The sequence below is a fragment of the Dermacentor albipictus genome, chromosome 9, assembly GCF_038994185.2.
Source record: "Dermacentor albipictus isolate Rhodes 1998 colony chromosome 9, USDA_Dalb.pri_finalv2, whole genome shotgun sequence".
In the NCBI taxonomy this organism is placed as follows: domain Eukaryota; kingdom Metazoa; phylum Arthropoda; class Arachnida; order Ixodida; family Ixodidae; genus Dermacentor; species Dermacentor albipictus.
In genome coordinates, this window is record NC_091829.1 from 4,881,110 (window position 1) to 4,902,645 (window position 21,536).

General features: G+C 43.3%; 1 protein-coding gene across 3 annotated transcripts in view; it reads right to left on the reverse strand.

The window, feature by feature from the left end:
* LOC135906131 (glycogen debranching enzyme) overlaps positions 1–21,536 on the reverse strand; it is a 130,535-nt gene that overhangs the window by 67,900 nt on the left and 41,099 nt on the right. For all 3 annotated transcript variants that reach the window (XM_070525879.1, XM_070525878.1, XM_070525880.1), the window contains 9 exons: positions 19,966–20,074; positions 18,415–18,575; positions 17,588–17,772; positions 12,548–13,807; positions 11,085–11,359; positions 7,664–7,797; positions 6,514–6,647; positions 5,675–5,856; positions 19–121 (listed from right to left, as the gene is read on the reverse strand). In XM_070525879.1, coding sequence (XP_070381980.1) covers positions 19–121; positions 5,675–5,856; positions 6,514–6,647; positions 7,664–7,797; positions 11,085–11,359; positions 12,548–13,807; positions 17,588–17,772; positions 18,415–18,575; positions 19,966–20,074 — 2,543 coding nt within the window. The remainder of the gene's footprint in view (positions 1–18; positions 122–5,674; positions 5,857–6,513; positions 6,648–7,663; positions 7,798–11,084; positions 11,360–12,547; positions 13,808–17,587; positions 17,773–18,414; positions 18,576–19,965; positions 20,075–21,536) is intronic.

The window sequence follows — 21,536 nt, forward strand, 5'->3', positions numbered from 1 at the left end:
GCTCAAAAGCATTCGTACCTTGCCTCCTGGAACCTGCCAGTCAGCAAGAAGAGACCCCTGAGAGCAATGAATGTGTCTCGGCCCCAGTTTCTCATATAGCCAGCTGCAAAGTGTGGCAGTCCTGCAGGCACATCAGCAAGACATTACTACAGGGAGGAGGCAAAAATTCAGTGCTACCCTAGTACTAGGTATCAGTGGTTGGATAACCTAGAGCCAAATTTAATTAGTTAATTATTTTTAACTACACTTTCATGCGATGATGTTCCCTTATTTTCTTTTTACCAGCTTCATAGCTTCTCTGACATCTGACATCTGCTTAGGCAACTGCTTGGGAGGTCACAGAAATCTTCCATAAAGACAATCCACAAAATACATGTTTAATCTCTGGTCTATGGCTTTACATGGTGCATTAAGGCCATAAGAAAGCTCACCAAGGTATTTTTCCATGATCAGCTCATTCAGTACAATCGAGTCACCATAACGTCAATGCATCGACTAGCTTTACTGTAAACAATGCTGATACATTCACTGACTGATAATTCAGACACTGATAATTTGCACACGCTCAATCATTCAGACAGCTTTGCGGCACCACCACTGGTCCCACAGACTTGACATATAAGGACGACCAAAATTTCCAACACCTTACAGCATACTATTCGAAAATTCAGACTCTGCCTGCCTGACCACATGCTAATTTGGCCACTAAATCGGGCAGAAAGAGCAATATTTTTGTTTTGATACATAGCTGGCAACATGCTCGTCAGCCATGCTGCCATTGCTTTCTCAGAACCGAAACTGGAGAAATCAAGTCAATTCAGAAGTCACAGGCTGTGCCCAAAGCATGCGGCAAGCCAAGTCAAGCTGCTAAGTTTTAAAGGCTGCATTGGCTGTTTGTCATGTGAGCAGAGCAAGTTCTGCAGAGTCCAGCGTTTGTTTACATTTTGAACAGAGACACAGCCCTGGGCAACTATTATGCAATTTTGTCACAGGCAGCGATTAAGCGAGGGAAGTGCTAGACATTCACTGTTGCAAAGAAACTCATGATCATTGGACTGTTGCAGCACGGTCGACTTCTATTGTGTTACCAGGGTATAGAGACTTTCGCCTACCTGTAGCGACAGCATGACAATGGTCAAAATGCAGACTGACCAAGTTAAAGGCAAGTGTATGAGAATGTAGAAGTGCGTTGACAAGCTTTTTTTCAGCCACTTGTGAGATATCGTCACTTATTTTCTGGTGAATCCGCTATTCCAGACCCTAACTTATTCTGACTTTTCAGGAGTTCCCGTTGAGTCCAAATTATCAGTTGGTGACTCTATTGTGACAAACATGATATGGACTATGCTGACATTGTGACAAATGCAGTATAGACTTAGGCAAGCTGCACACAGCACCCAACAAAGCAGCAATCGCCCCACAACAAGGACTCTACTATTGCTCAGGGTCGTGGGCCAGCCGCTTCACGCTATGTAATTCTTACAGCCGGGAAGTGTACAGTCTGTTTGCCAGTTAGAGTAGCAACCATACGAAACACAATTAAACAATGCTTTTGGCTCAACTACACGTAAGAGGTGGAACAGCATTTCACCTTTTGACACAGATCTTGGTGCAGGAAGAAAGCTAATTTGGTGCAGCGATAAGCACTTTCGGCACAATGAAAAACATCCATCTATACACAACACATGGTCTCAATCAGAGCTGTGAAGTGAGGCTGTCCATTCCTTTTCTAATACATTCTGGAGAGTGAAAATCCCCATAATTCCACTTCTTTTAACACCTCAGAATGGTGAATTTTGGACCATTCCCACTCCTGGAGTGGCTGAGGTTCTCTATTCCGTTCCTCCAATTCCAGTAAATTAAACACTTTCTCTATAGTTGCTTACTATTCGTGTCTTTGCGTGCCTAGTAACTAAAAAAACATATTTTTTAAAAATCTTGGTGTTACAAGTAATGTGATGCACTATTTCTTTTTTTCTTGCTCAAGGACAGACATGCTTTGTGACCAGTTATCTCTGCATCGCGTTGTTGCCTGTAATCTCTATAATATCTGTTTTTAAAACATGCCATTTCTCAATTTTGGTTTCAGTAAATATTCCTCTATGTATAGTGAAAATTTTAGCATTAGCATACAAGCAAGGCTTAAAGGGATACTGAAAAAAATCTGAAAAAATTAGGGATGCATTAAAATTCGACTCAGAAGACGCGACTGTTCTGATACGCAGTGCTTATTTCACATATTTTTCAATGGATAGCTGCATTTTTTTTAGGATTGTGAGCGCCCGGCAGCTGCACGCCAATATGCGCGGGGCTGCACACCAACTGCCATGACATCATGTGTACCAGCTTGCAGCAGCAGCTGCAGCAGTATGCATTGTTGTAACAAGGCGCTGAAGTTTCGAAATTGTTCGCACTTAAGTTTCTGGACACTATACAGAAACAGGGTGGCGATTTGAACATTGTGTCGACGATTTTCATAAGCTGATACAGGCAGTCGACCAATGCGCAATAGCAAGCGTACGCATAGAACGTCTGTGGTGTCTGTTCATCGTCTGCTCTAGTCCGGCTTCTACTTCCGCCAGCACTGTGGTGCGTCTAATGCGGATGCTATATGAAGCTCTCCCATACCGTTACACAAAAGTTTCGTGACCAGGTGGCCGTGCTCCCTCAGGGGTTCCAGAATCAGGCATCTTTTCCTTCTTTAGATCCCTATCTGACCAGATGAAAAGCAGTAAAGGGCCCTGCTGCTACGATGGTGCAGCGCTCTTTCACTGATATGCCGCAGTTCTGCAGCAAAGCAGGGCTTGTCTGATAGTCGTCAACGAAGTGTTCGGAGCATGGAAAGTCACACTTTGATGGTACCCATGTTGGTTACGATGGGCGCGCAGCACCAAGCTACAGCTCTGCCGGAAAAGTATGACATGGCTTATCTCACCCGACGATACTTTTCTCACACTCTTGCACACAGCAGCGTAGAGGCATTCTCCTGCGTTGAGCCGGGTGCTTCAGTGATCACATTACAAAGCAGCACACAACACAAACGGTGACTTTAAAGACTTGGGCACAAGCTACACTTGCGGAAACAAGCAGGCGGCCACGAGCAATTGCGCAGATGAGACATCGTTCAATGCCGTCCTTGTGGGTACACAGACGTGGGCAATGACTGGCATGCCAGTATCTGGCACAGACAACGTTACAGACACTAGACGTGGTATTTTGTGAAAAATGCATTAAATTAATTATTTTCCGCTGGTTTCTGCTTGAAAACACGGTTGTATCAACCACTTTCAGCACCCAAGCTTTCATCTGGGCTAAAAATCTGGGCGGCAAAAGATTTGTTCGGCATTCCTTTAAATAAAATCCACCATTTTCAAACATGTGCAATTCTTCTGAAACTATATTTTATTTGAGCAAAGCAAAACGCAAGATAATCTTACACCAATGTGCATGCCATGCATCCAGCTAGATTATTCTGTCACTTTGGTGACAAACATAAAAGCAAAACATATTGATCCATTTTGCAGGATGATTTGTCTTGATTCACATTTACCCTCACATCAGCAGGCACCATTTCTTCCTGCACACTTCTCTGGCTGCCTGTTATTACGTTTTCTGGATACCCAACAGTGAGTGAAAAAATGTGCCCATTCCGGAATCTCTGGCTCCCATTCCTTTGTCATTCCATCTTCCCAACAGATGTCATCATTCCATACCATTCTGGGTGTCTAAAATGTGGATTGATTCCGGAACTCAGAAGTTGCCACTCCGCAACTCAGGTCTCAATATGAACTGAAATAGTCAACAAACACAGCAGAGCTGGCTTATAATTTACAAGTATCAATGCTGCATTAGCAATAAAAATTACGAGGCTAGCCTCATTAATTTTTAATAGAATGCATTTCCCTGTGCATATATAGCAGTATAACGCCATTTCTACCATTTCAACTTGCAACAAGTGTGCGCATTCTCTCTGCTTCAAGTGAGCAAAAGAAAAAAAGAAAAGAGCGTGAAACAAAGACATGCAAGTAGGATGATACCCTATGAGAGATGTATGACTGAACAAAACTTAGTGATGACGTCCAGAGGTTTCTGTACCTCTAATATGCAAAATGTCTCCTGCTGACCTGTGCATTGGGTCATGTGAAAGCTGATTAAATTACAACCACGAGATCTGCTCTTATGATTGTGCAGGGTTGTAAGGAAGTCCCCCCAATGGCAATTCATTAGCCAGCAACTGCCAATCTCTTTGCCTTACCCTCTCTTTTTCCTTCTCCTCCTTCTAGCCAGCAGCTGACCACGCACATTACAAGGCATCTCTAAAGTGGCACCATCAACAACTATGCTAAACAACGTGCAATCGAACATTATCCAATGTTCCTTTTGATCCAACAGCCTCCTTGAAGGAACTCCGTGCCCACAGTAGTAGTACAAAGAAACATAACTGCACCAAAATGGCACAAACAAGACCGCGCAGTGGCAGAACATTAAAACCTCCATCAAAGGGAAATGTAACAAAAGAGAATAAACAGCTAATGGAGGACTGATGGCATCGGCTATATCAATGGCCATGGCCATACCGTTCACCTTTGTGATGATGATGATGATAGCACACTAGGTTTTGGCTTCAGTTTTACTAGTGAGACAGCTCTTGTGCTGTCTTTTTTTTTTTTAATGGTAGTGGGGCACTTAATATGATCTTAGAGCAAACTAGCTTAAAAACAAACTAGCTTTTCTAAATTTAGAGCAAACTATCTCTAAAACAAACCATGCAAAGAAAACAGAGTGAGGGAGGCACAAGAAAAAAATTCCCTGTAGTCCCACATAGTGGCAGCACATGCCAGGGCAAAAAAAATTAGAAAATTGGCGCGCTTTTTAAACGTACAGATGGTGCCGTAAATATACAGCATCTACCATTTTCGACATGTTCGCGGTGCCGTATATTTACGTCACTGATCCTGAAAGGGTTAAGTAACCTCAATCAGTGTCATGCTGAAATTAAACCTGAGAAAGATATGGACAGCGTTGATACATCACATCTGCAATAGATTACAAATGCAACTCTGCACATAAAAGGTCGTTTCAAGAGATTCTACCAGCTGCCGAAAAAACAGTCAATGTTGTGAGGACACTCGACACTCTCTGGCCCCCTGATGTTTTCACTGCATGGCTCTTGCACCTTCTTAAACCCGGCTTGCTTGCATTGCATGTGCACTGCCACTAATTGGTAGTTGCAGAGCTACACGAAAGATGGCACTAAGGTTCCAATGCAACGGTAACGCATGGCGACGCCTCGCGCATTGGTCGGCATACTTCACAGGATAGTCCCACGAAAGGCGTCAAGAGCGAGGTGCTGGGATGGACGAACATGATTGTTCAAACGCATCACCATTCGCTTGACTGTATGAGCGAACAATTAGGCATTGGTGTCCGATACAGGGCGAACATATTGGCTTACTACCTTGTCATGGTGTGTTGGACTTCCTCGATTTGTCAGTGCCGATCAGCATGTTCTATATGTACAGTAATTTGGCTAGCTGGTTTATTGCATAAAAGGCACAATAAATGCCCCTTGGATTGTTTCTACTACTTTGTGTTTCTTTGTCCCAAAAGCAAGTTTGAGACCCCGCAATGTCTACTCCAAAGCTAACACCTGCACCAATGTACTGCCCCCTACCTGCAGAAATGGTGGTGCAAGTCTCCTGGCGAGCATCGGTCTTTTCGTCAATCCGGTATGGCTGTTGAGGTGGTGTCAGCTGACGCGACAGTGGTGGCAGATGGGCTCCCGGAACGTAGCCACCCAGAGCCACTGAACCCAGGGCCAGTTCTCGCACCAGTGTTGAACCATTCTTTACAAAACTGCAATAAATTCATGCTAAAATTTTGTACTACACCATGTCTTTTTATCTTTAGTACTGATGATAATCATCAGAACACACTTTTGAGAGTACTTTTGAGAGTGCAAATAGCACAGGTTTGGTTAAGCCCTGATATGGTTCATAAAGACAAGTGACAGCCAACTTTAAAATCCTCAAAGCAACTTTCTGTGGTGTTAACCACAGTGGTAGTGACTCACAATTGCTAGTGAGCAGCTGATAGTTAAAAAGTTACAACAGAAAGGCTCCATAATTACGAATGTGCCTTCTCTTTTTCACCCTACTGAGTGCGGGTGCATTGACCCATGGTAAGGCTGTACAGTAGAACCTCGTTGATATGTTCCCCTTACGTAAGTTTTCCCAGGGCCAATGTTTGCAATCAAGAACACAAAAATTGACCCAATAGAGTAGCACTCATTCTTTTGCCAGTTCATGCATTCCTGAAACACACGATTTTCCTTGCACCAATGTTTAGTATGTTGTCAAACTGCGATCCTATGATATGTTTTCTGGCTTCTAGATCCCATGTAAACAAGAAAATGCACGAGGTGCGCACAATCGAATACAGTACAGTCAAGTCAGTGCACCTCTTATGTCAAGGAACAGAAACGAAAGTGAAGGAAGTGAAATTGCTGCTTACTCTGACATTTTGTTCCATACTTCCTCAAGCACAATGCAGTATGTGCTGGTCACCACAGCATCAAAGTAACAGGGAATCAGATAACGAGGAGCCTTCTTCACTGATGCAAACACTTGGTCCAGCCACTTGGCAAGCTGCATGCAGTGACACAAAATAGTCTCTGAAAGCCCTCGGTAACAAAATTTATGACCGACCACACAACTGATTTCGCCTCATGTAGCGTGCTTTGCACTGCTAATGCAGCAGCAACAACACTGCACAGCCGAAGAGTGGCGGAGTCCTGATAAGTGGAATTTGATGGCGTTTCAAGCCGGAAAAAAGAGCCAACCTGACATTTAGTACAGACTTACTGTCAACGTATCTTCTAGAGAAGTATGCAGCAAGGGGGACAGAGCACCCATGGGAAAGATAGCAAAGACAGGGGAGAAACCGCCCACTTGTCTTGAAGCTCAGAGTGGTTAACGTGCCCTTTAAAATTCGTAAAAAACCCCCAGACACAACACCGGAAGTTTGCCCTGAGCACACATATTGCGGGATACATGCGCACATTAATAACAATGATTCACATCATACAAACAGCAGCAAACTTGGAACAGCACTAACTCACAAGCAATGCATTGTTTTTTGGTCACAGAAATTTTTTTCAGCGACATAGTTTTCACCAATTTCACCTGCTTCAGCAACTTCTCTGAATACACTTGTTTCACCATTCGCCCTCTGGTGTAACCCTCTGGTGTAACCCTCTCGCATGTAACCCTCTGGTGTCTTTTCTCTATCAGACTTCTGCGGATATGTAGTTAGAGACCAATTTAAACACAACAGTTTTTTGCGAACAAAAATCTTATTGTAAACTTGATGGAACATTCATCAGATCTTAGAACAAGCCCGAATCCATAAACATTACAAGAAATTCTGGAGAGTCAACAGGTATGTACACATCATATTCGTGTGCTTGCAAAAGCCAGTAATAACATATAATACAAAGGGCAAATAGCAACAACACAGTCAGTGAAACTCTCATTTCTTAAAATTACAAGAAACACAGCAAAATTATTTTTCTATCACCACAGAGTAGCCATCTACATCAACACTAATATACAGGGTACCATGTCCAACAGACTATATATACAGCACAAATAATAGTCCTTGCCTTCCCAGTGGTACGCTCCTGTGCAAGGCGATTGCTGATGTACTCCATGAGCCAGTCACCGACACGCAAGTTGTCGCACACAGGGTGACCAAGATCGTTCCTTATGCGAATCTCAGACAGCACAGACATGATGCCTGCAAAAGAGCCAGATCTAAGCAGTCATAACAACAAAGCAAGAAATAATGGCTGAAAGATGCTTCAAGCAAAAATTTGGCATGGATATAATGCCACAAAGGCATCATTAAATGATCTCCATCTAATGGCTTGCACTGGTAAATTTTCCAATGTGGTGTATTCTAAGCTGAAGCTATTCCGCTTTCACATTTTTAAGCACTTAAAAAATTGAAGAACTTTTGCCATACTTTTGCCATCTGTCATCTATGTCAGAACCTAACCTTTTCTCACACTCAAGTATATTGTACAGCCTAGCAGCTTCCCTGAGAGACACAATGCACAAAATATTTTTAAGCATTGGTCACATTTAAATAAAACAAACGGCCATTCTTACACTAATAATTAAATATTTCTCAGCCAAATTATGGGTAACAATTGTGAGAAGTTATGACAAGTACAAGCGCAACATTACTATATTTACTTGTAAAAGCTATTTTTTAGAAAATAGATGATGGCTAGCATTTTTATGCCTTAATTGCACAAAAAGTATACATAAATTGCACACCCTTCTTCGCACATAGTGATGCTAGCAAGGTAAAAGCTGTCAAATTGCAGGTTGACAAAGTGAAAGCGCCAATGTGGTGAGAGCCGTGTGTTGTGAGATGGGACGGGGCATGACTATCATGTACCAGTGATCCTTTTGTGAACCTTCCATTCAGCTGGCGTTGTGAAGGAGGCGATAAGGGGATAACAATGGTGGAGCCTTTCTTCCGGTGTGTTGATGCGACCTGTAACTTTCAATGCACTGCACGGAGTGGGTGAGCGTGCGGTGAGGACGGCACAGCACTCAAGGGGAGGATAGCAAAAGTGAGCGAGAAAAAACAATTCCGCACTCCTCCCTTGTCTTTTCTGGTCCATTTGTTGCACGTTGTGATGCTAGTCTTAAAACAGTTACACCCTTTGGAGTGTATATCTGTCCCACAACAATAATCATCTGCCTTGCTTGTGTTTCCTTTCTTGAAAACTCGGCGCTCGCTACTTTTCTGTTGAGAATGCTGTGTCACACTGATAACGTGCAAGCCGTTCGTGACTGGGAAGTACCGGGCTCGCAGCGTTAAAGAAAGGAAATGCGGGCAAGTAAGGTGACGATTATTGTTGTGGGCAAGATAAGCCCCAAAGAGTGTAATTTTTTAAAAGAGTGTAGCAGGGTAAAAGCTGTCGAATGGCAGGTTGAAAGAGAATGAGAAACCACAAACGTGACGAGAGCCACCTGTGTGTTCTGAGAAGGAACGGGGCTTGACTGTCATGCACCAGTGATCCCTTTGTGAACCTTCCATTCAGTTGGCATTGTGGAGGGGGCAATAAGAGGTGGTGGTAAAGCCCTTCTTGCGGCGTGTTGATGCAATGTGTAGCTTTCACTACGCTATATAAAGTAGGTGAGGAGGACAGTGCACCCAAGGGGAGAATAGCAAAGGTGAGTGAGGAGCAGCGGTGGCCGCATAGTCGTTCGTCAAATTAAAAATTAAATTATGGAGTTTTACGTGCCAAAAACACTTTCTGATTATGAGGCACGCCGCAGTGGAGTACTCCGGAAATTTCGACTACCTGGGGTTCTTTAACGTGTACCTAAATCTAAGTACACGGGTGTTTTGGCATTTCGCAGTTATTCATCAAATGCCTATAATTTTTATATTACGGCATCACTTCGAAAAATTTTTGCAGATGAATGTTCATAGTAGACTAGTGCACAACTTCCATGTTATATAACAATTTTTCAAACTCAGAGTGGTTTGGGAGCCCTTTCATAATTGTACGTTATTATAAAGGAAGCAGAAATATTAAACAGAGGAGTCCACAGCTCATAAATTTCGCCCCATAAATTAAGCAAATGCCATAAATATAGTCCAACCAACTAATATTTTCTCCTTAAGTTCAAAATGCCCAAGATACACCGCTAGAATGTATTTTGTTGTTCATGTATATCTGTGTAATTTTTGCACGTAGTTACTGCTGCCGTGTAACAGTACCAATTTATTTCCTTTTTGGCTCTAAGAACATTCACATATGCTATTACTTGTATAATCAGTAAGCATGTTGGTCAATTTACCACCTGGTGTATAATAACTTCCACATTGACCCTAGAGCATTGACCAAGATGGCCAGCAATCTTCAGATTTTCCTTCAGATAAATATGTGAGCAAATAAGGATATCTTATGTAGCGTGCAAGCGATAGTTTTTATAAATTCATCCTTTAGTGGAAAAACACAAATAAGAAAAATAAATATTCAAGTTTCAGAAATATTGAGCTTCCCTTCCAGTTTCTTGAAATATACCATTATCACGATTTAGGCTATCTTAATGTCCGCATTTTTTGCACAGCAATAACTTCCGAGCTTCTGAACCAAACTCTTTGTTGCCTCTCTCGAACCTCAGCTACAATGCACACAATTTTCTTTTTCCGCAGAATACAGCTGCTCAACGGGCCGACTCAAATTTATCTTTTCTCACCACTCTCTACATCCATATCAGCATCTACGTGCATATCAGAGAGCAAGAAAAGCTTACTGTACCTCTTATGTTCTTCACGTCCCATTTGCCTAATGCCTTCTCCAGTTTCAGCAACTGATAGCTTTTACATTCTTCACTTCATAAATACAGATCCCCCATCAAAAATATTTTTAAAAATTGATTGATGGTTGTAATGTCCTACACCTACAGATTAAGGACACCATATTGGACAACTGCATTTATTTTAATCAGATAAGCTTTCTTCTCGTGTACTAAAACCCCAGCTCACAGGTGCTCTCACTGAGATACCACCTAGGTAGCCAGGAACAAAATCTTGATCTCATGGTTGGAATGGCAGACAGTCCCAACTGCAGAACATGTGGTGTCGAAAAAACGACCAAACATTTCATGTGCGACTTCCCCACATATGAAGATGAGAGAAGTTCCCTTCTGACAGTTCTGGAGAACTTAGATGACAGGTCTTTCACAGAGGAGACAATCTTGGGCCTGTGGCCTCGTATGTCTGCTCTGTGCAAAGCCACAAAGGCGCTGGTGCATTTCTTGAATGTACCAGCCTGTATAACTGCCTGTGAGTGACTCAGCGATGAACGTTTGTGTGTGTAATTGTGCAAACTGTGAACTTCTCTTCCTTCTCCTGCTTGAATCCCCTTTCCCCCTTCCCTAGTGCAGGGTAGCCTACCAGGCTCAGCCTGGTTAACCTGCCTGCCTTTCTCTTATGACTTCTCTCTCTCTCACTCTAACCTCATGCAAAGTGAAGGCAGCATGTGAGGCACCTACCTTGAAGGCCACAGTAAACGAGGCTGCCAAACCTCGGAAAGTTGTAGGCCGCCCCACCCCTGTCCTCTGCCCGCTCCTCAACGTCGCAGCGGAACAGGACTCGGTTAAGGTCTGACAGTGTGAGGGCCTTGACTATGCTCTCAATGCTCTCTTCATTAGAGCACACAGCTGCCCCAGCAGCAGCTTCAGGCTGGGCTCCCAGAATATATCCCATGTGGGTCAGGTGCCGGCGAAGGTATTGAACTGCGGCTTTGCTCACTGGATGAGGGGCCACCCTGAGGAGAGCAAGGGAGAAATAATTTATTGAAGGAGAGAACATAGGGATGTGAGATCACGAAAGGGCACATCCAGAGTGCATTTGTTTCTGCTTTAGTTTACATATTAGGGACAGGTGTTCAGAATATGGTAGAAGCGCCAAGATCAATGTAGCCTTGATGGATAATGCTTCCAGCCACGAGCAGCAGCAGATGCAGATATCACAAGCCTATCAAGATAAAAATTTACACATTCTTTTCTTTTTTTTACGATAGCTTATATGTATCAGCTCTCAATGCAGCCACACCATATGTTCTATTATACTTGCCTTAATAAGCAGTTTGAGAACGGCAACAAAAAACCATTGAATGTGCTACAGAACACAGTCAAACATATAAGCGAATCCACATAGCAGATCCAAGGTGTGCATTCATAGAATGTAGTGGGCAAGTTTGCAGGTTGTACACGCATGCTATCTTTAGGACTTGGCATGACTTGCGTAACTAGAAAGACAGCATGGCAGTGCCCGGAGCACTCACTTCAAATGAAACTCATCATCATTGCGATGCTTCTGTCACAGCTGCAGAATATAAATGGAAAATTGATCTTTGCTTAGGCTCACCTCTTTTCATTTTGATGACAACGCATCAGAGAACATTTGTCACTGTATGTGAGATAAATTATCTGTTTTGATGCCGTAAGGCCTACTGAGATACACCAATGTTGTAAAAAGGTGTGCTTCGGTTCCCACTTTCCAGATTGTGCCAAAGCAGTTAAGGTTGGCCATATAGAATGCTCTTCTAAGAGCTTCTTCGAAGTAGGGAACAGGCCAAAGCCATTTTGTGTGCAACCATAAAAAAAAGCAAGAACACTAACTAAATGTATGATTACATTGAAGCTCTCTTTCACTAGAATACTCAAAGTTGGCTTGTGAAATATATTAGGCAAACAGAGACAATCTCTATATTATTATTCACTTGCAAGATGTATTCAAGAGGCTAAAGTAGAAAGGACCACATAGCGCAGCATGTAGGGTGGCCTGGATTTTTCTTACCAGCCTAGCAATTTCAGAAACAAATGGGCAAGCGATGAGGTAAAGTGGAAGAAGCTTATCATAAACAGCAACATCATGTGAAGCTAAAAATAAGAAAACACTGATAGAAAGTCAAAGAAGAAGAAGACTTTTACTTTGGCTATGTCACACCTACCTGAAAGCAATGACAGAACCTGGCGTGAAGTTGGAGAAGTCCAGCTCTTGCAGGTTCTGTTCACTCGCGTCGCTGAGGTCCACCATCTTAGATTCCACTAGTGAGATGTGCTCACGGATCTCAAGTCGGTAATCACTGAGCCCTACAATGTACTCCTTGTTCTTCTCCTCTTTTGTCTTGTTATCCTTGTTCACCTTGACAGTCTTTGCCTCGAAGATGACCTCCTCAATCACTCCAGGGATGCACAGTGGTGGGATACAACCTGTCTCGTTCGGGTTCCCAGGCATCTGGAATGATGTACGGGCCACCAGGACCACCGACTCATGCGTTGAAATACTGTGTCGAGTGATAGCAATTGTGTTGGGGTCAACCTGGTCCACAAAAACTTGCGTGAAATCTTGCAGGCCAAGCTCGTAATGCAGTCGGTTCAGTGCTCGCTTTGCAGCGATGATCCCTGAATGCAGGTGGACAGATGAAGGCTTCTCAGTTGGGTTCACTGACCAAGCAGGGTACTGACGAAATTCATCAACAACGTGAATATGATGGGACACGAGCTCATCGTAGCCACGGTTTGATCCAGTTGCACAGCATGCCATTGACACAACAGCAGCACTCGGAAGGTAGTCGTACACTGAACGCTTCTCAAAAGGTGATGGGTTGTCATGCGTGATGTCCATGAAAAGTGCATGTGCAATGCATGGCTTGAGGCAGCGAATTGGTGGGGGAATAAAGCTTCCTACAGGTTCACCACCATACCGGTAAACAAGCCGGCCCAGCTCACGAGCATTGTGAGCACTCATGGCTTCACGAATCAGAGAGCTGATTCCAAGTCGATTGACAAAGATGTTGTCAACTTCCTCCTTCGACGTGAAGAGCTCGGCAATCACGTAGAGGTCTGGACGTACCAGGCGTGCAGCATCCAGGACATACTCTGCAAGTGGCAGTGGGGTGCTGTGGCAGTTGTCAAGGCGTATGCCATGAAATATCTTGGCCGTCTCACAGACATAGTCCTTCATGTACTCCCACAGGAACGGGCAATCATCAGGTGACTTGCCGTATCGAAGCTTGATGCTGTCACCCCAGGCTATGAGCTCACGACGAAGATACACATTCGACCCTGGCTCAGCAAAATTCCGCAGTGGATCATCGTTCATGACCCAACCATTGTGGGCCATAACAAAGGCAGATCTGTCACTGAAGATTAGCTTCTCTGCCTCCTTCAGGTCCAGGACTGGGATATCAGTGTTGACCACAAAGTACCTGCAATTTACAAAGTGTTGAGCTAATTTTACCTATTCAGTGTTGAACTAACTTCACCTATTCAGTTGCATCTCTCTTCACATTTACACAGCTGTATCTGTATGCAAGACTAGACCGGAAAAGTAAAGGACTAAAAGGCAAGAATTTCAATTAAACTGAATTTCATGTAAATTTAAGATAAATATTTACATTGGAGGCTCCCATCTAAATAGACGGGAAGGAAGAAAACGTTTTTCTCGGCAAACACTGCACCAAATTTAATGAGGATAGTTGCATTTAAAATAAAAAGAAGGTTAAAATCTAGTGACTGGAGGAAGCAGGTCTTTTTATTCGCTGCATACATCACTGCAAATTGCAAAATTTCAGAAAACAAAACTGAAAGATATCTATAGCGGCTCCACAGCCACCGTAGTCCTCCATAAAGAAAGCAACAAAATCCCAATAAAGAAAGGCGTCAGGCAGGAAGAGACGATCTCTCCAATGCTATTCACAGCGTGTTTACAGGAGGTATTCAGAGACTTGGATTGGGAAGAATTGGGGATAAGAGTTAATGGAGAATACCTTAGTAACTTGCAATTTGCTGATGATATTGCCTTGCTTAGTAATTCAGGGGACCAATTGCAATGCATGCTCAATGACTGGAGAGACAAAGCAGAAGAGTGGGTCTAAAAATTAATCTGCATAAAACTAAAGTAATGTTTAACAGTCTCGGAAGAGAACAGCACTTTACGATAGGTAGCGAAGCACTGGAAGTGGAAAGGGAATACATCTACTTAGGGCAGGTATTGACCGCGGATCCAGATCATGAGACTGAAATAATCAGAATAAGAATGGGCTGGGGTACGTTTGGCAGGTATTCTCAGATCATGAACAGCAGGTTGCCATAATCCCTCAAGAGAAAAGTGTATAACAGCTGTCTCTTACCAGTACTCACGTACGGGGCAGAAACCTGGAGGCTTATGAAAAGGGTTCTACTTTAATTCAGGATGACGCAACGAGCTATGGATAGAAGAATGATGGGTGTAACGTTAAGGGATAAGAAAAGAGCAGATTGGGTGAGGGAACAAACGTGAGTTAATGACGTCTTAGTTGAAATCAAGAAAAAGAAATGGGCATGGGCAGGACATGTAATGAGGAGGGAAGATAACCAATGGTCATTAAGGGTTACGAACTGGATTCCAAGGGAAGGGAAGCGTAGCAGGGGGCGGCAGAAAGTTAGGTGGGCGGATGAGATTAAGAAGTTTGCAGGGACAATATAGCCACAATTAGTACATGACTGGGGTAGTTGGAGAAGTATGGGAGAGGCCTTTGCCCTGCAGTGGGCCTAACCAGGCTGATGATGATGATGTGAAGCTGGAAAATGACCTCTGTAGACGAAGTAGCCACTCGTTTGATTTTTACATAGAGACTTTCTACAGGGCTTGTTCTGAAAGCACCGGTCACTAGGCAGATACCTAGGTGGTGCACAGGGTCTAGAATTTTTTGGCACGCTTGGCATTGCAGAATGATAGATTATAGCACCATAGTCAAGACGAGAGCAGACAAGGCACCTGTACATGTTCAGGAGACATTTTTCGACCACTACGCCATGTTGTGCGCGACAAAATTTTTGAAATGTTCATCGTCTTCAGACATTTTGCCTTCAGATATTTAAGTTAGATCGACGATTGTAAGCCTCACTCGGTGAACCTTTATGATTAAGGGGCTGTCTCTTTTCACATTCTTTGAACCTCAGGAAAGTTTCTGTATAGTGCGATGCACTGGAAACACATTAAAAGTGTGCGCCTAAACAATTGATCACTACCCATGTCTATCACTACCCAAGGTGATAGCCTGACCTTCCAGGCTATCACGTTGAATACTTACTCAGGGTAGAGGATGTATCTGCCGGCCTATTAGTTTATTCACCCTAATCCACTTTCGTCTCGTCCGTGTAGGAAGTTATACCGGAGACATACTTGGCCCAACTCTCCCTTTTAGCACGTTGACGTGTTCTACCCTGAGCCTTTATTAGTTTAAAACTAACCAAGTTTTCGGCGGTTAGAAAATAATGAAGTCGTCCCCAAGCATTGTTTTGGTTTTTTCGCGCTTTTTCACATTCTTCATTCCACCACGGGATGCGACACTTATTCAACAATCCGTTAGTTTGACGAATGCATTTTGTGGCAGCCTCAATTATAAAGCCTGTTATACAAGCCACAGCATCATCTATATTAAAAGAGTCAATTTCATACTGCATTATATATGTTACCTCTTAGAAAACTTCCCAGTTAGCTGGTTCAACCTTCCACCGGGAAGCGTGTGACAGGCATGCATCTTGTTTTGTTAAGTTTAACATAACTGGAAAGTGGTCGCTCCCAAAGGGGTTCTTGAGAACGGACCACTCCAGGTACGGCATTAGTGTACTCGACACTATGCTTAAATCTATGGAAGAGTATGTAGTATGTGCCACGCTGTGGTATGTTGGCTATCTTTCTTTAAGGATACATGCTCCTGAGGAAAAAAGAAAGTTATCAATTAGGCGACCTCTCATATCGCAACGAGAGTTCCCCACAAAGTGTTATGTGCGTTTAAATCTCCGACAACTATGTGTGGCGCCGGAAGTTCATGTATGTAGTTTTGAATTTCAGTCTTAGTAAGTTGATAATTAGGAGGGATGTATACTGAGCCGAGCTGATAGTGACTAGCTTGTCAAACAACACCCCTTGGTCAGCAACTGCCTCTAAGGGCATACAAAATTTTAATTCCCGGCAGGCAACACATTTGTCGACAATGATAGCCGCACCACCGGATGACACGACAGTGTCATCGGGGTCTTTACGAAAAATAGCATATTGTCGGAGGGAATTTGTTTGCATATGTTTGAGGTGTGTTTCTTGAACACACAGCACCTTTGGACTATACCTATGTAGGAATTCTTTAATGTCACCTAGATTGTGCAGGAGACCTCGGACATTCCAGTGTATTATTTGTGTATCCATGTTGAATGTGGTTTTTGTGCTGTGTATTTAAGAAAGAGGAGTTAGCTCACAGAGCCCTTTCCGGGCGCCATGATGCGGTGTTTTTCTTTTTTTGAGCTATCACGAGAATTTCGCCACTCCTTAGGCAGTGGCGGTACCGTCTGAGTGGTTGTTGTGTCCATCGCCCCTTGCGAGCGCTGCGTTTGAGGTGAAGGCCTCATCTCAGTAAACGAGACCATTGAGGCCATCTGCCCAGAGGTCGATGGTCTCTTCTGCTGGGGCGGCGGAGCAGTGCTAGCTTCAGCCGCTGGGTTGGGGGCAGGTGGCATCACTACCACCTCACTGTGTGTGGGTCGAAGAGCCGCCGCAGGCCGTTGTGGCACTGCCCCCTGACATGCCACTTCGGCAAAGCTGTTCTTTGGCAGGTAGGAAACCCGCCTGTGTGCTTCTCTGAATGAAATATTCTCCGTTATTTTTATCGTCACAATTTCGTTTTCTTTTTTCTATGATGGGCACAACCGTGAGTATGCGGCATGCTCGCGGTCGTGCCCCAGTGGGTTCCTCCTGAGTAATAGTCTGCCCAATAAAAAGCTAGATTCTTGCCACGCAGTTTCAGCAGTATTCCTCATCAAGAGGGCAATACAAGAGGGCAAGACAAGAGGGCAAGACAAAAGGGCAATATGCACAGCCTTTTCTAGTGGAGTGTTCCATCAGAGGACAGATTATATCATTTGAAATTGGCCACGAAATCATTCAAGCATATTTTAAACATTGTATTCTGCAACCTTTACTAAACAAAGTAATGGCCAGCCCTGCTTACCTTTCCACGAGAGGATTCTTAATGGTGACTGCAGTCTTCTTGGGTCCATCCTCTTGAACACGGAGGTAGCGACAACCACGTAAGATGTTCTCCACTGCTGCCTGAAGATGGCTGTGCAGCAAATTCCACTCGATGCCATTTAAGTGCTCCAGGTAACGCCTGAAGTCGCTACAACACCTGTCAATCTGAGAGAAGCACTTTCATTTGCAAATGAGAGCACAACGCTTCTACATCACAGAGTGGGCAAGCAGTGTAAAAAAAACTGCTACGAAAGAAGCAGGTATACACATGTAGTGTTACACCAGTTATTCAACACTTCACCCTTTCCTTACTGAACAGCTTTTTTTAACAAACAATAAAGAATGACATATTTGATTGTGTATGGAGGTTTGTACAAATTAAATATAGAACAACTTATTTCAAGAAAGTCCCACTTCCTTAGGACTATGTAGTCATGAAATGCAGCAATTATGTCTTGGCCATTAGTGCATTTAAACGGGTATATAAGGTGTTACTGCGCTATTTGCAAGTAAGTTTCACAGAGTGCAAGATGTGAAAGAGTGCTCAATATTTCTAGAGTTTGGGCACACAACCTCGTATTCAGACTTCTAGTTTCTACTGGTATCCGCAAACAATACAATGTTGCATGATTTTTCTGGCAGCGGGCACAAACAGTTTGGAAATCAAACTTTTTTTGCAGAACAAACACGCCATAAACTTTTGGCACCAACTGTACATACACAACACCGTATTATTTTGACCGCAAGGATGTCTTGGTGCATATGCAGACAGATTAACTGCGGCCAAATCAATTATACAGTACATACCAGATCGGGAGCATCGGGGCTACTAGGTTCCCAGTTGCGGTTGAAGATCTGCAGGGCCTTATTCATGTCAACAGTGGAGCCATTTCGCCGGTACTCTGGATCCCGCAGCACTTTCAGGTTGCCACCATCAGGCATGGGACCAGTGTTTGGCTGCCCTTTGTCTGGAAACGGCGACATTTGTCCAAATGCAAGACAGCAAATTATGTATCTTGTAAAGAATGTGAGGTTACTATGTTTTGCACAGTTGAAATGAGACCATAAAGTTGATGTGATGAGGAACCTTTGGCATGAAAATAAAGAAAATAATATTATGACAAACTCACATACTTGTAGCTACAGGCATACACGCAGGGCCACTTGTTCATGCCATGGGCCCTGCATGCGCAAGCATGTAGAGCAGAGTGCCCAATTAAGCTAAAATTGTGCTGAACAATCTTGTATTTTTCACACAGTCTCCAGCTTGTATATGCAGTTTCCATGTAAGCTGTGGCAACATGTGCAGTGGCTTGTTGTGCTACTCATCTGGTGCAACTGGTGGTGCCCAGCTACCACCTCAGCTGCTGCCCTGACAAGGGCTAACACACAAGCGTGAGCTCAACGCACTAGCTAGTGCACAAGCACAGTGGACACTTCAAACAATTCACAGTCATGGGGTATGCCAACAATTTCATCCCACTTAAGGTGGTAACAAGGAGGCACACAAAACAAACATACTGTTAGGATTTACACCATACTCGTTATCCCTACAATTCGATATCGCAACTAACATGTGCCAAGTTGACGAATTCTGCAATGCATGCAATTCACGCAATTCAAATGGTACTAAATAGCAAAATAAACCACTTGTATAGCCTGTGTGTTCAGCATTCCCTGTAAAACAAAACAGTGTGAGACAGCAATGAAGTGAGTGCTTATATTTCTCATAGATTCTAAGTAAAACTTGCACCCTTTGTGATTTACCTTGTCCCAAAACAATAATTATCATCCATCTTGCATGCTTTTCCTTTCTTCAATGTTTCAGGCCTGGTACTTCCAGGCCATAAATCGCATGCACGTTATCAATGTGACACCGCATTCTTGACTGGAAATTAGAAAGTGCAGAGTTTTTAAGAAAGGAAATGAAAGCAAGACAGCTGACGATTATTTTTTGGAGCCAAAATACAGCCGAAAGGCTGTAAACTAATCTTTAGAGTGTACATTCCCTCCAGAATGCAACAAGAACCCAAATTTCATGACTGTCACTCCATGTATTTTAATGAGCAAGCAAACGAGTATACCTGACCAAAAATGACATGTGATCAGGAGTGTTGACAATTAGGCATGTGAAGACAGAATTTCCAGAATGTCTAATGACTGAAAGCCAAGCTACACTACAAATTTATTTGGTTACATCAGGCGAATGAAATATTCATGCTCCAACGTCTCACAGAAGAGCCATTCAGTGGCACAAGCCTTGCGAGAATGCTGCACAGCGCAGCAATCACATTTCATTTGTGGTCTACTGCTTATTGTTTCGCACATCAGGAAACGGAGAAGTTTAATTCTGCCTACCAATAACCTTCTGCCTGAATGTGTCAACAATGCCATCCACATTGATGGTGAAGAACTCCTGCAGCTGCAACATTGGGAGCCAGTTCAGTTCAAATACACGTCTCAGCGCCTGAAACGAACAAGAGGCATGTATTATTGCATTCCTCAGGACGGTTCCTTCTGGCACTGCTAGGGCACCACCAGGAATCAATAGTGACATCCCAAATGAAACCACTTCAAAAACTATTTATCTAGAGTTTGTAAAGTGCGTTCTTGATTACTATTTTAAGGGCTATGCCAAAAGTACTTGGCAAAAACCAGAAATCTTTTACATGCTGAGACCAAACTTTTCTTCAAGAGCAGCAGTTTGGGTTAGAGGCTATTCACGATCATCGAACAATAGCGCGTGAAACGAGGGATGAACACAGAGGAGACACACACAGCCCTGAGCACTGTGTATTTCTCCTTTGTGTTTGCCCCTCAGTCTACAGGCTATTAGATTATATTCTTGGAGGCGGACACACCCTTTCCGCCTCCCTTAAACAGTCGCACCCCAATTTTCCACACAGACACACATTGTGCCCGTGTTATGTCCGTCATGGAAACCTCCAGCAGATGCAGATGAACACAGTCAAGTCAAAATGGAGAACTTGAAAGCACGTGCAGCTATTAAATCCTTGTGCGGAAAAGAGCTGACCACAGCCAGAATACATCAAGACGTGGTAAAGACATTGAGAGAACGCACAGCAAAAAAGTGCGCTGCTCTATTCAAGTAGGAAGAAAGAGCACTCAAGACAATTAATCTTGTTGCAACGAATGTGGGTGCACCAGAAAAATGCAGCATCCATGTTCAAGATTGTTTGATGGCAAACTGCTGGATCAAAATCTGGACAATTTTCCAGCTGAAAGAAATATCGTAAACCAAATTTCGATACATGCTGGCCACCAAAAACTATATGCACAAAGCGTCTGCAAGGCAGGTGCCAAGCAAGAAGGCATTTGATGGATAACGTCCAGAGACAACCTACAACTTATCAGGTCAGATCCTACAAAGTTTTTCGTACAATATGAAAACAGTGATGAAATGTGGGTGCACTGCTTCTAACCAGCGGGTAGGTAACAGTCAAGTCAGTGAGAGTTAACATGTTCTTCAAAATAATAAACCACTTCCTTCAGGTTGACACCAATAATGCTGGAACAAGTTTCACAAATGCAACAAGTTCTGCAAACTAAGCAACTACAGCTCTGCCATAATTATGTGGCAGTTGTAGTAGTATTACTAGTAGTAGTAACAGCAGCAGTAGCAACAGCAGTAGTAGGAGTAGTAGTAGCAATTAGCAGTAGCTGCCAACAATAAATCTACTACCAGATATAGTCATGACTAAACCACAACTCTTTGGTTTGTTAAACTTGCCATGTTTAAGGTATGAGGTCGACTTGAAAACTAGTGTTTTTTTTCAAAATGCCAATTTTTTGTATTTTGTGTAGTTAGATGTACAATTTATAGAAGATCATATTGCCACAGAGAGCTCTCCATATACCAGTTACATGCCCTGTCGTGAGGTACCCATCCAAGCGCCTCATCACTAAAG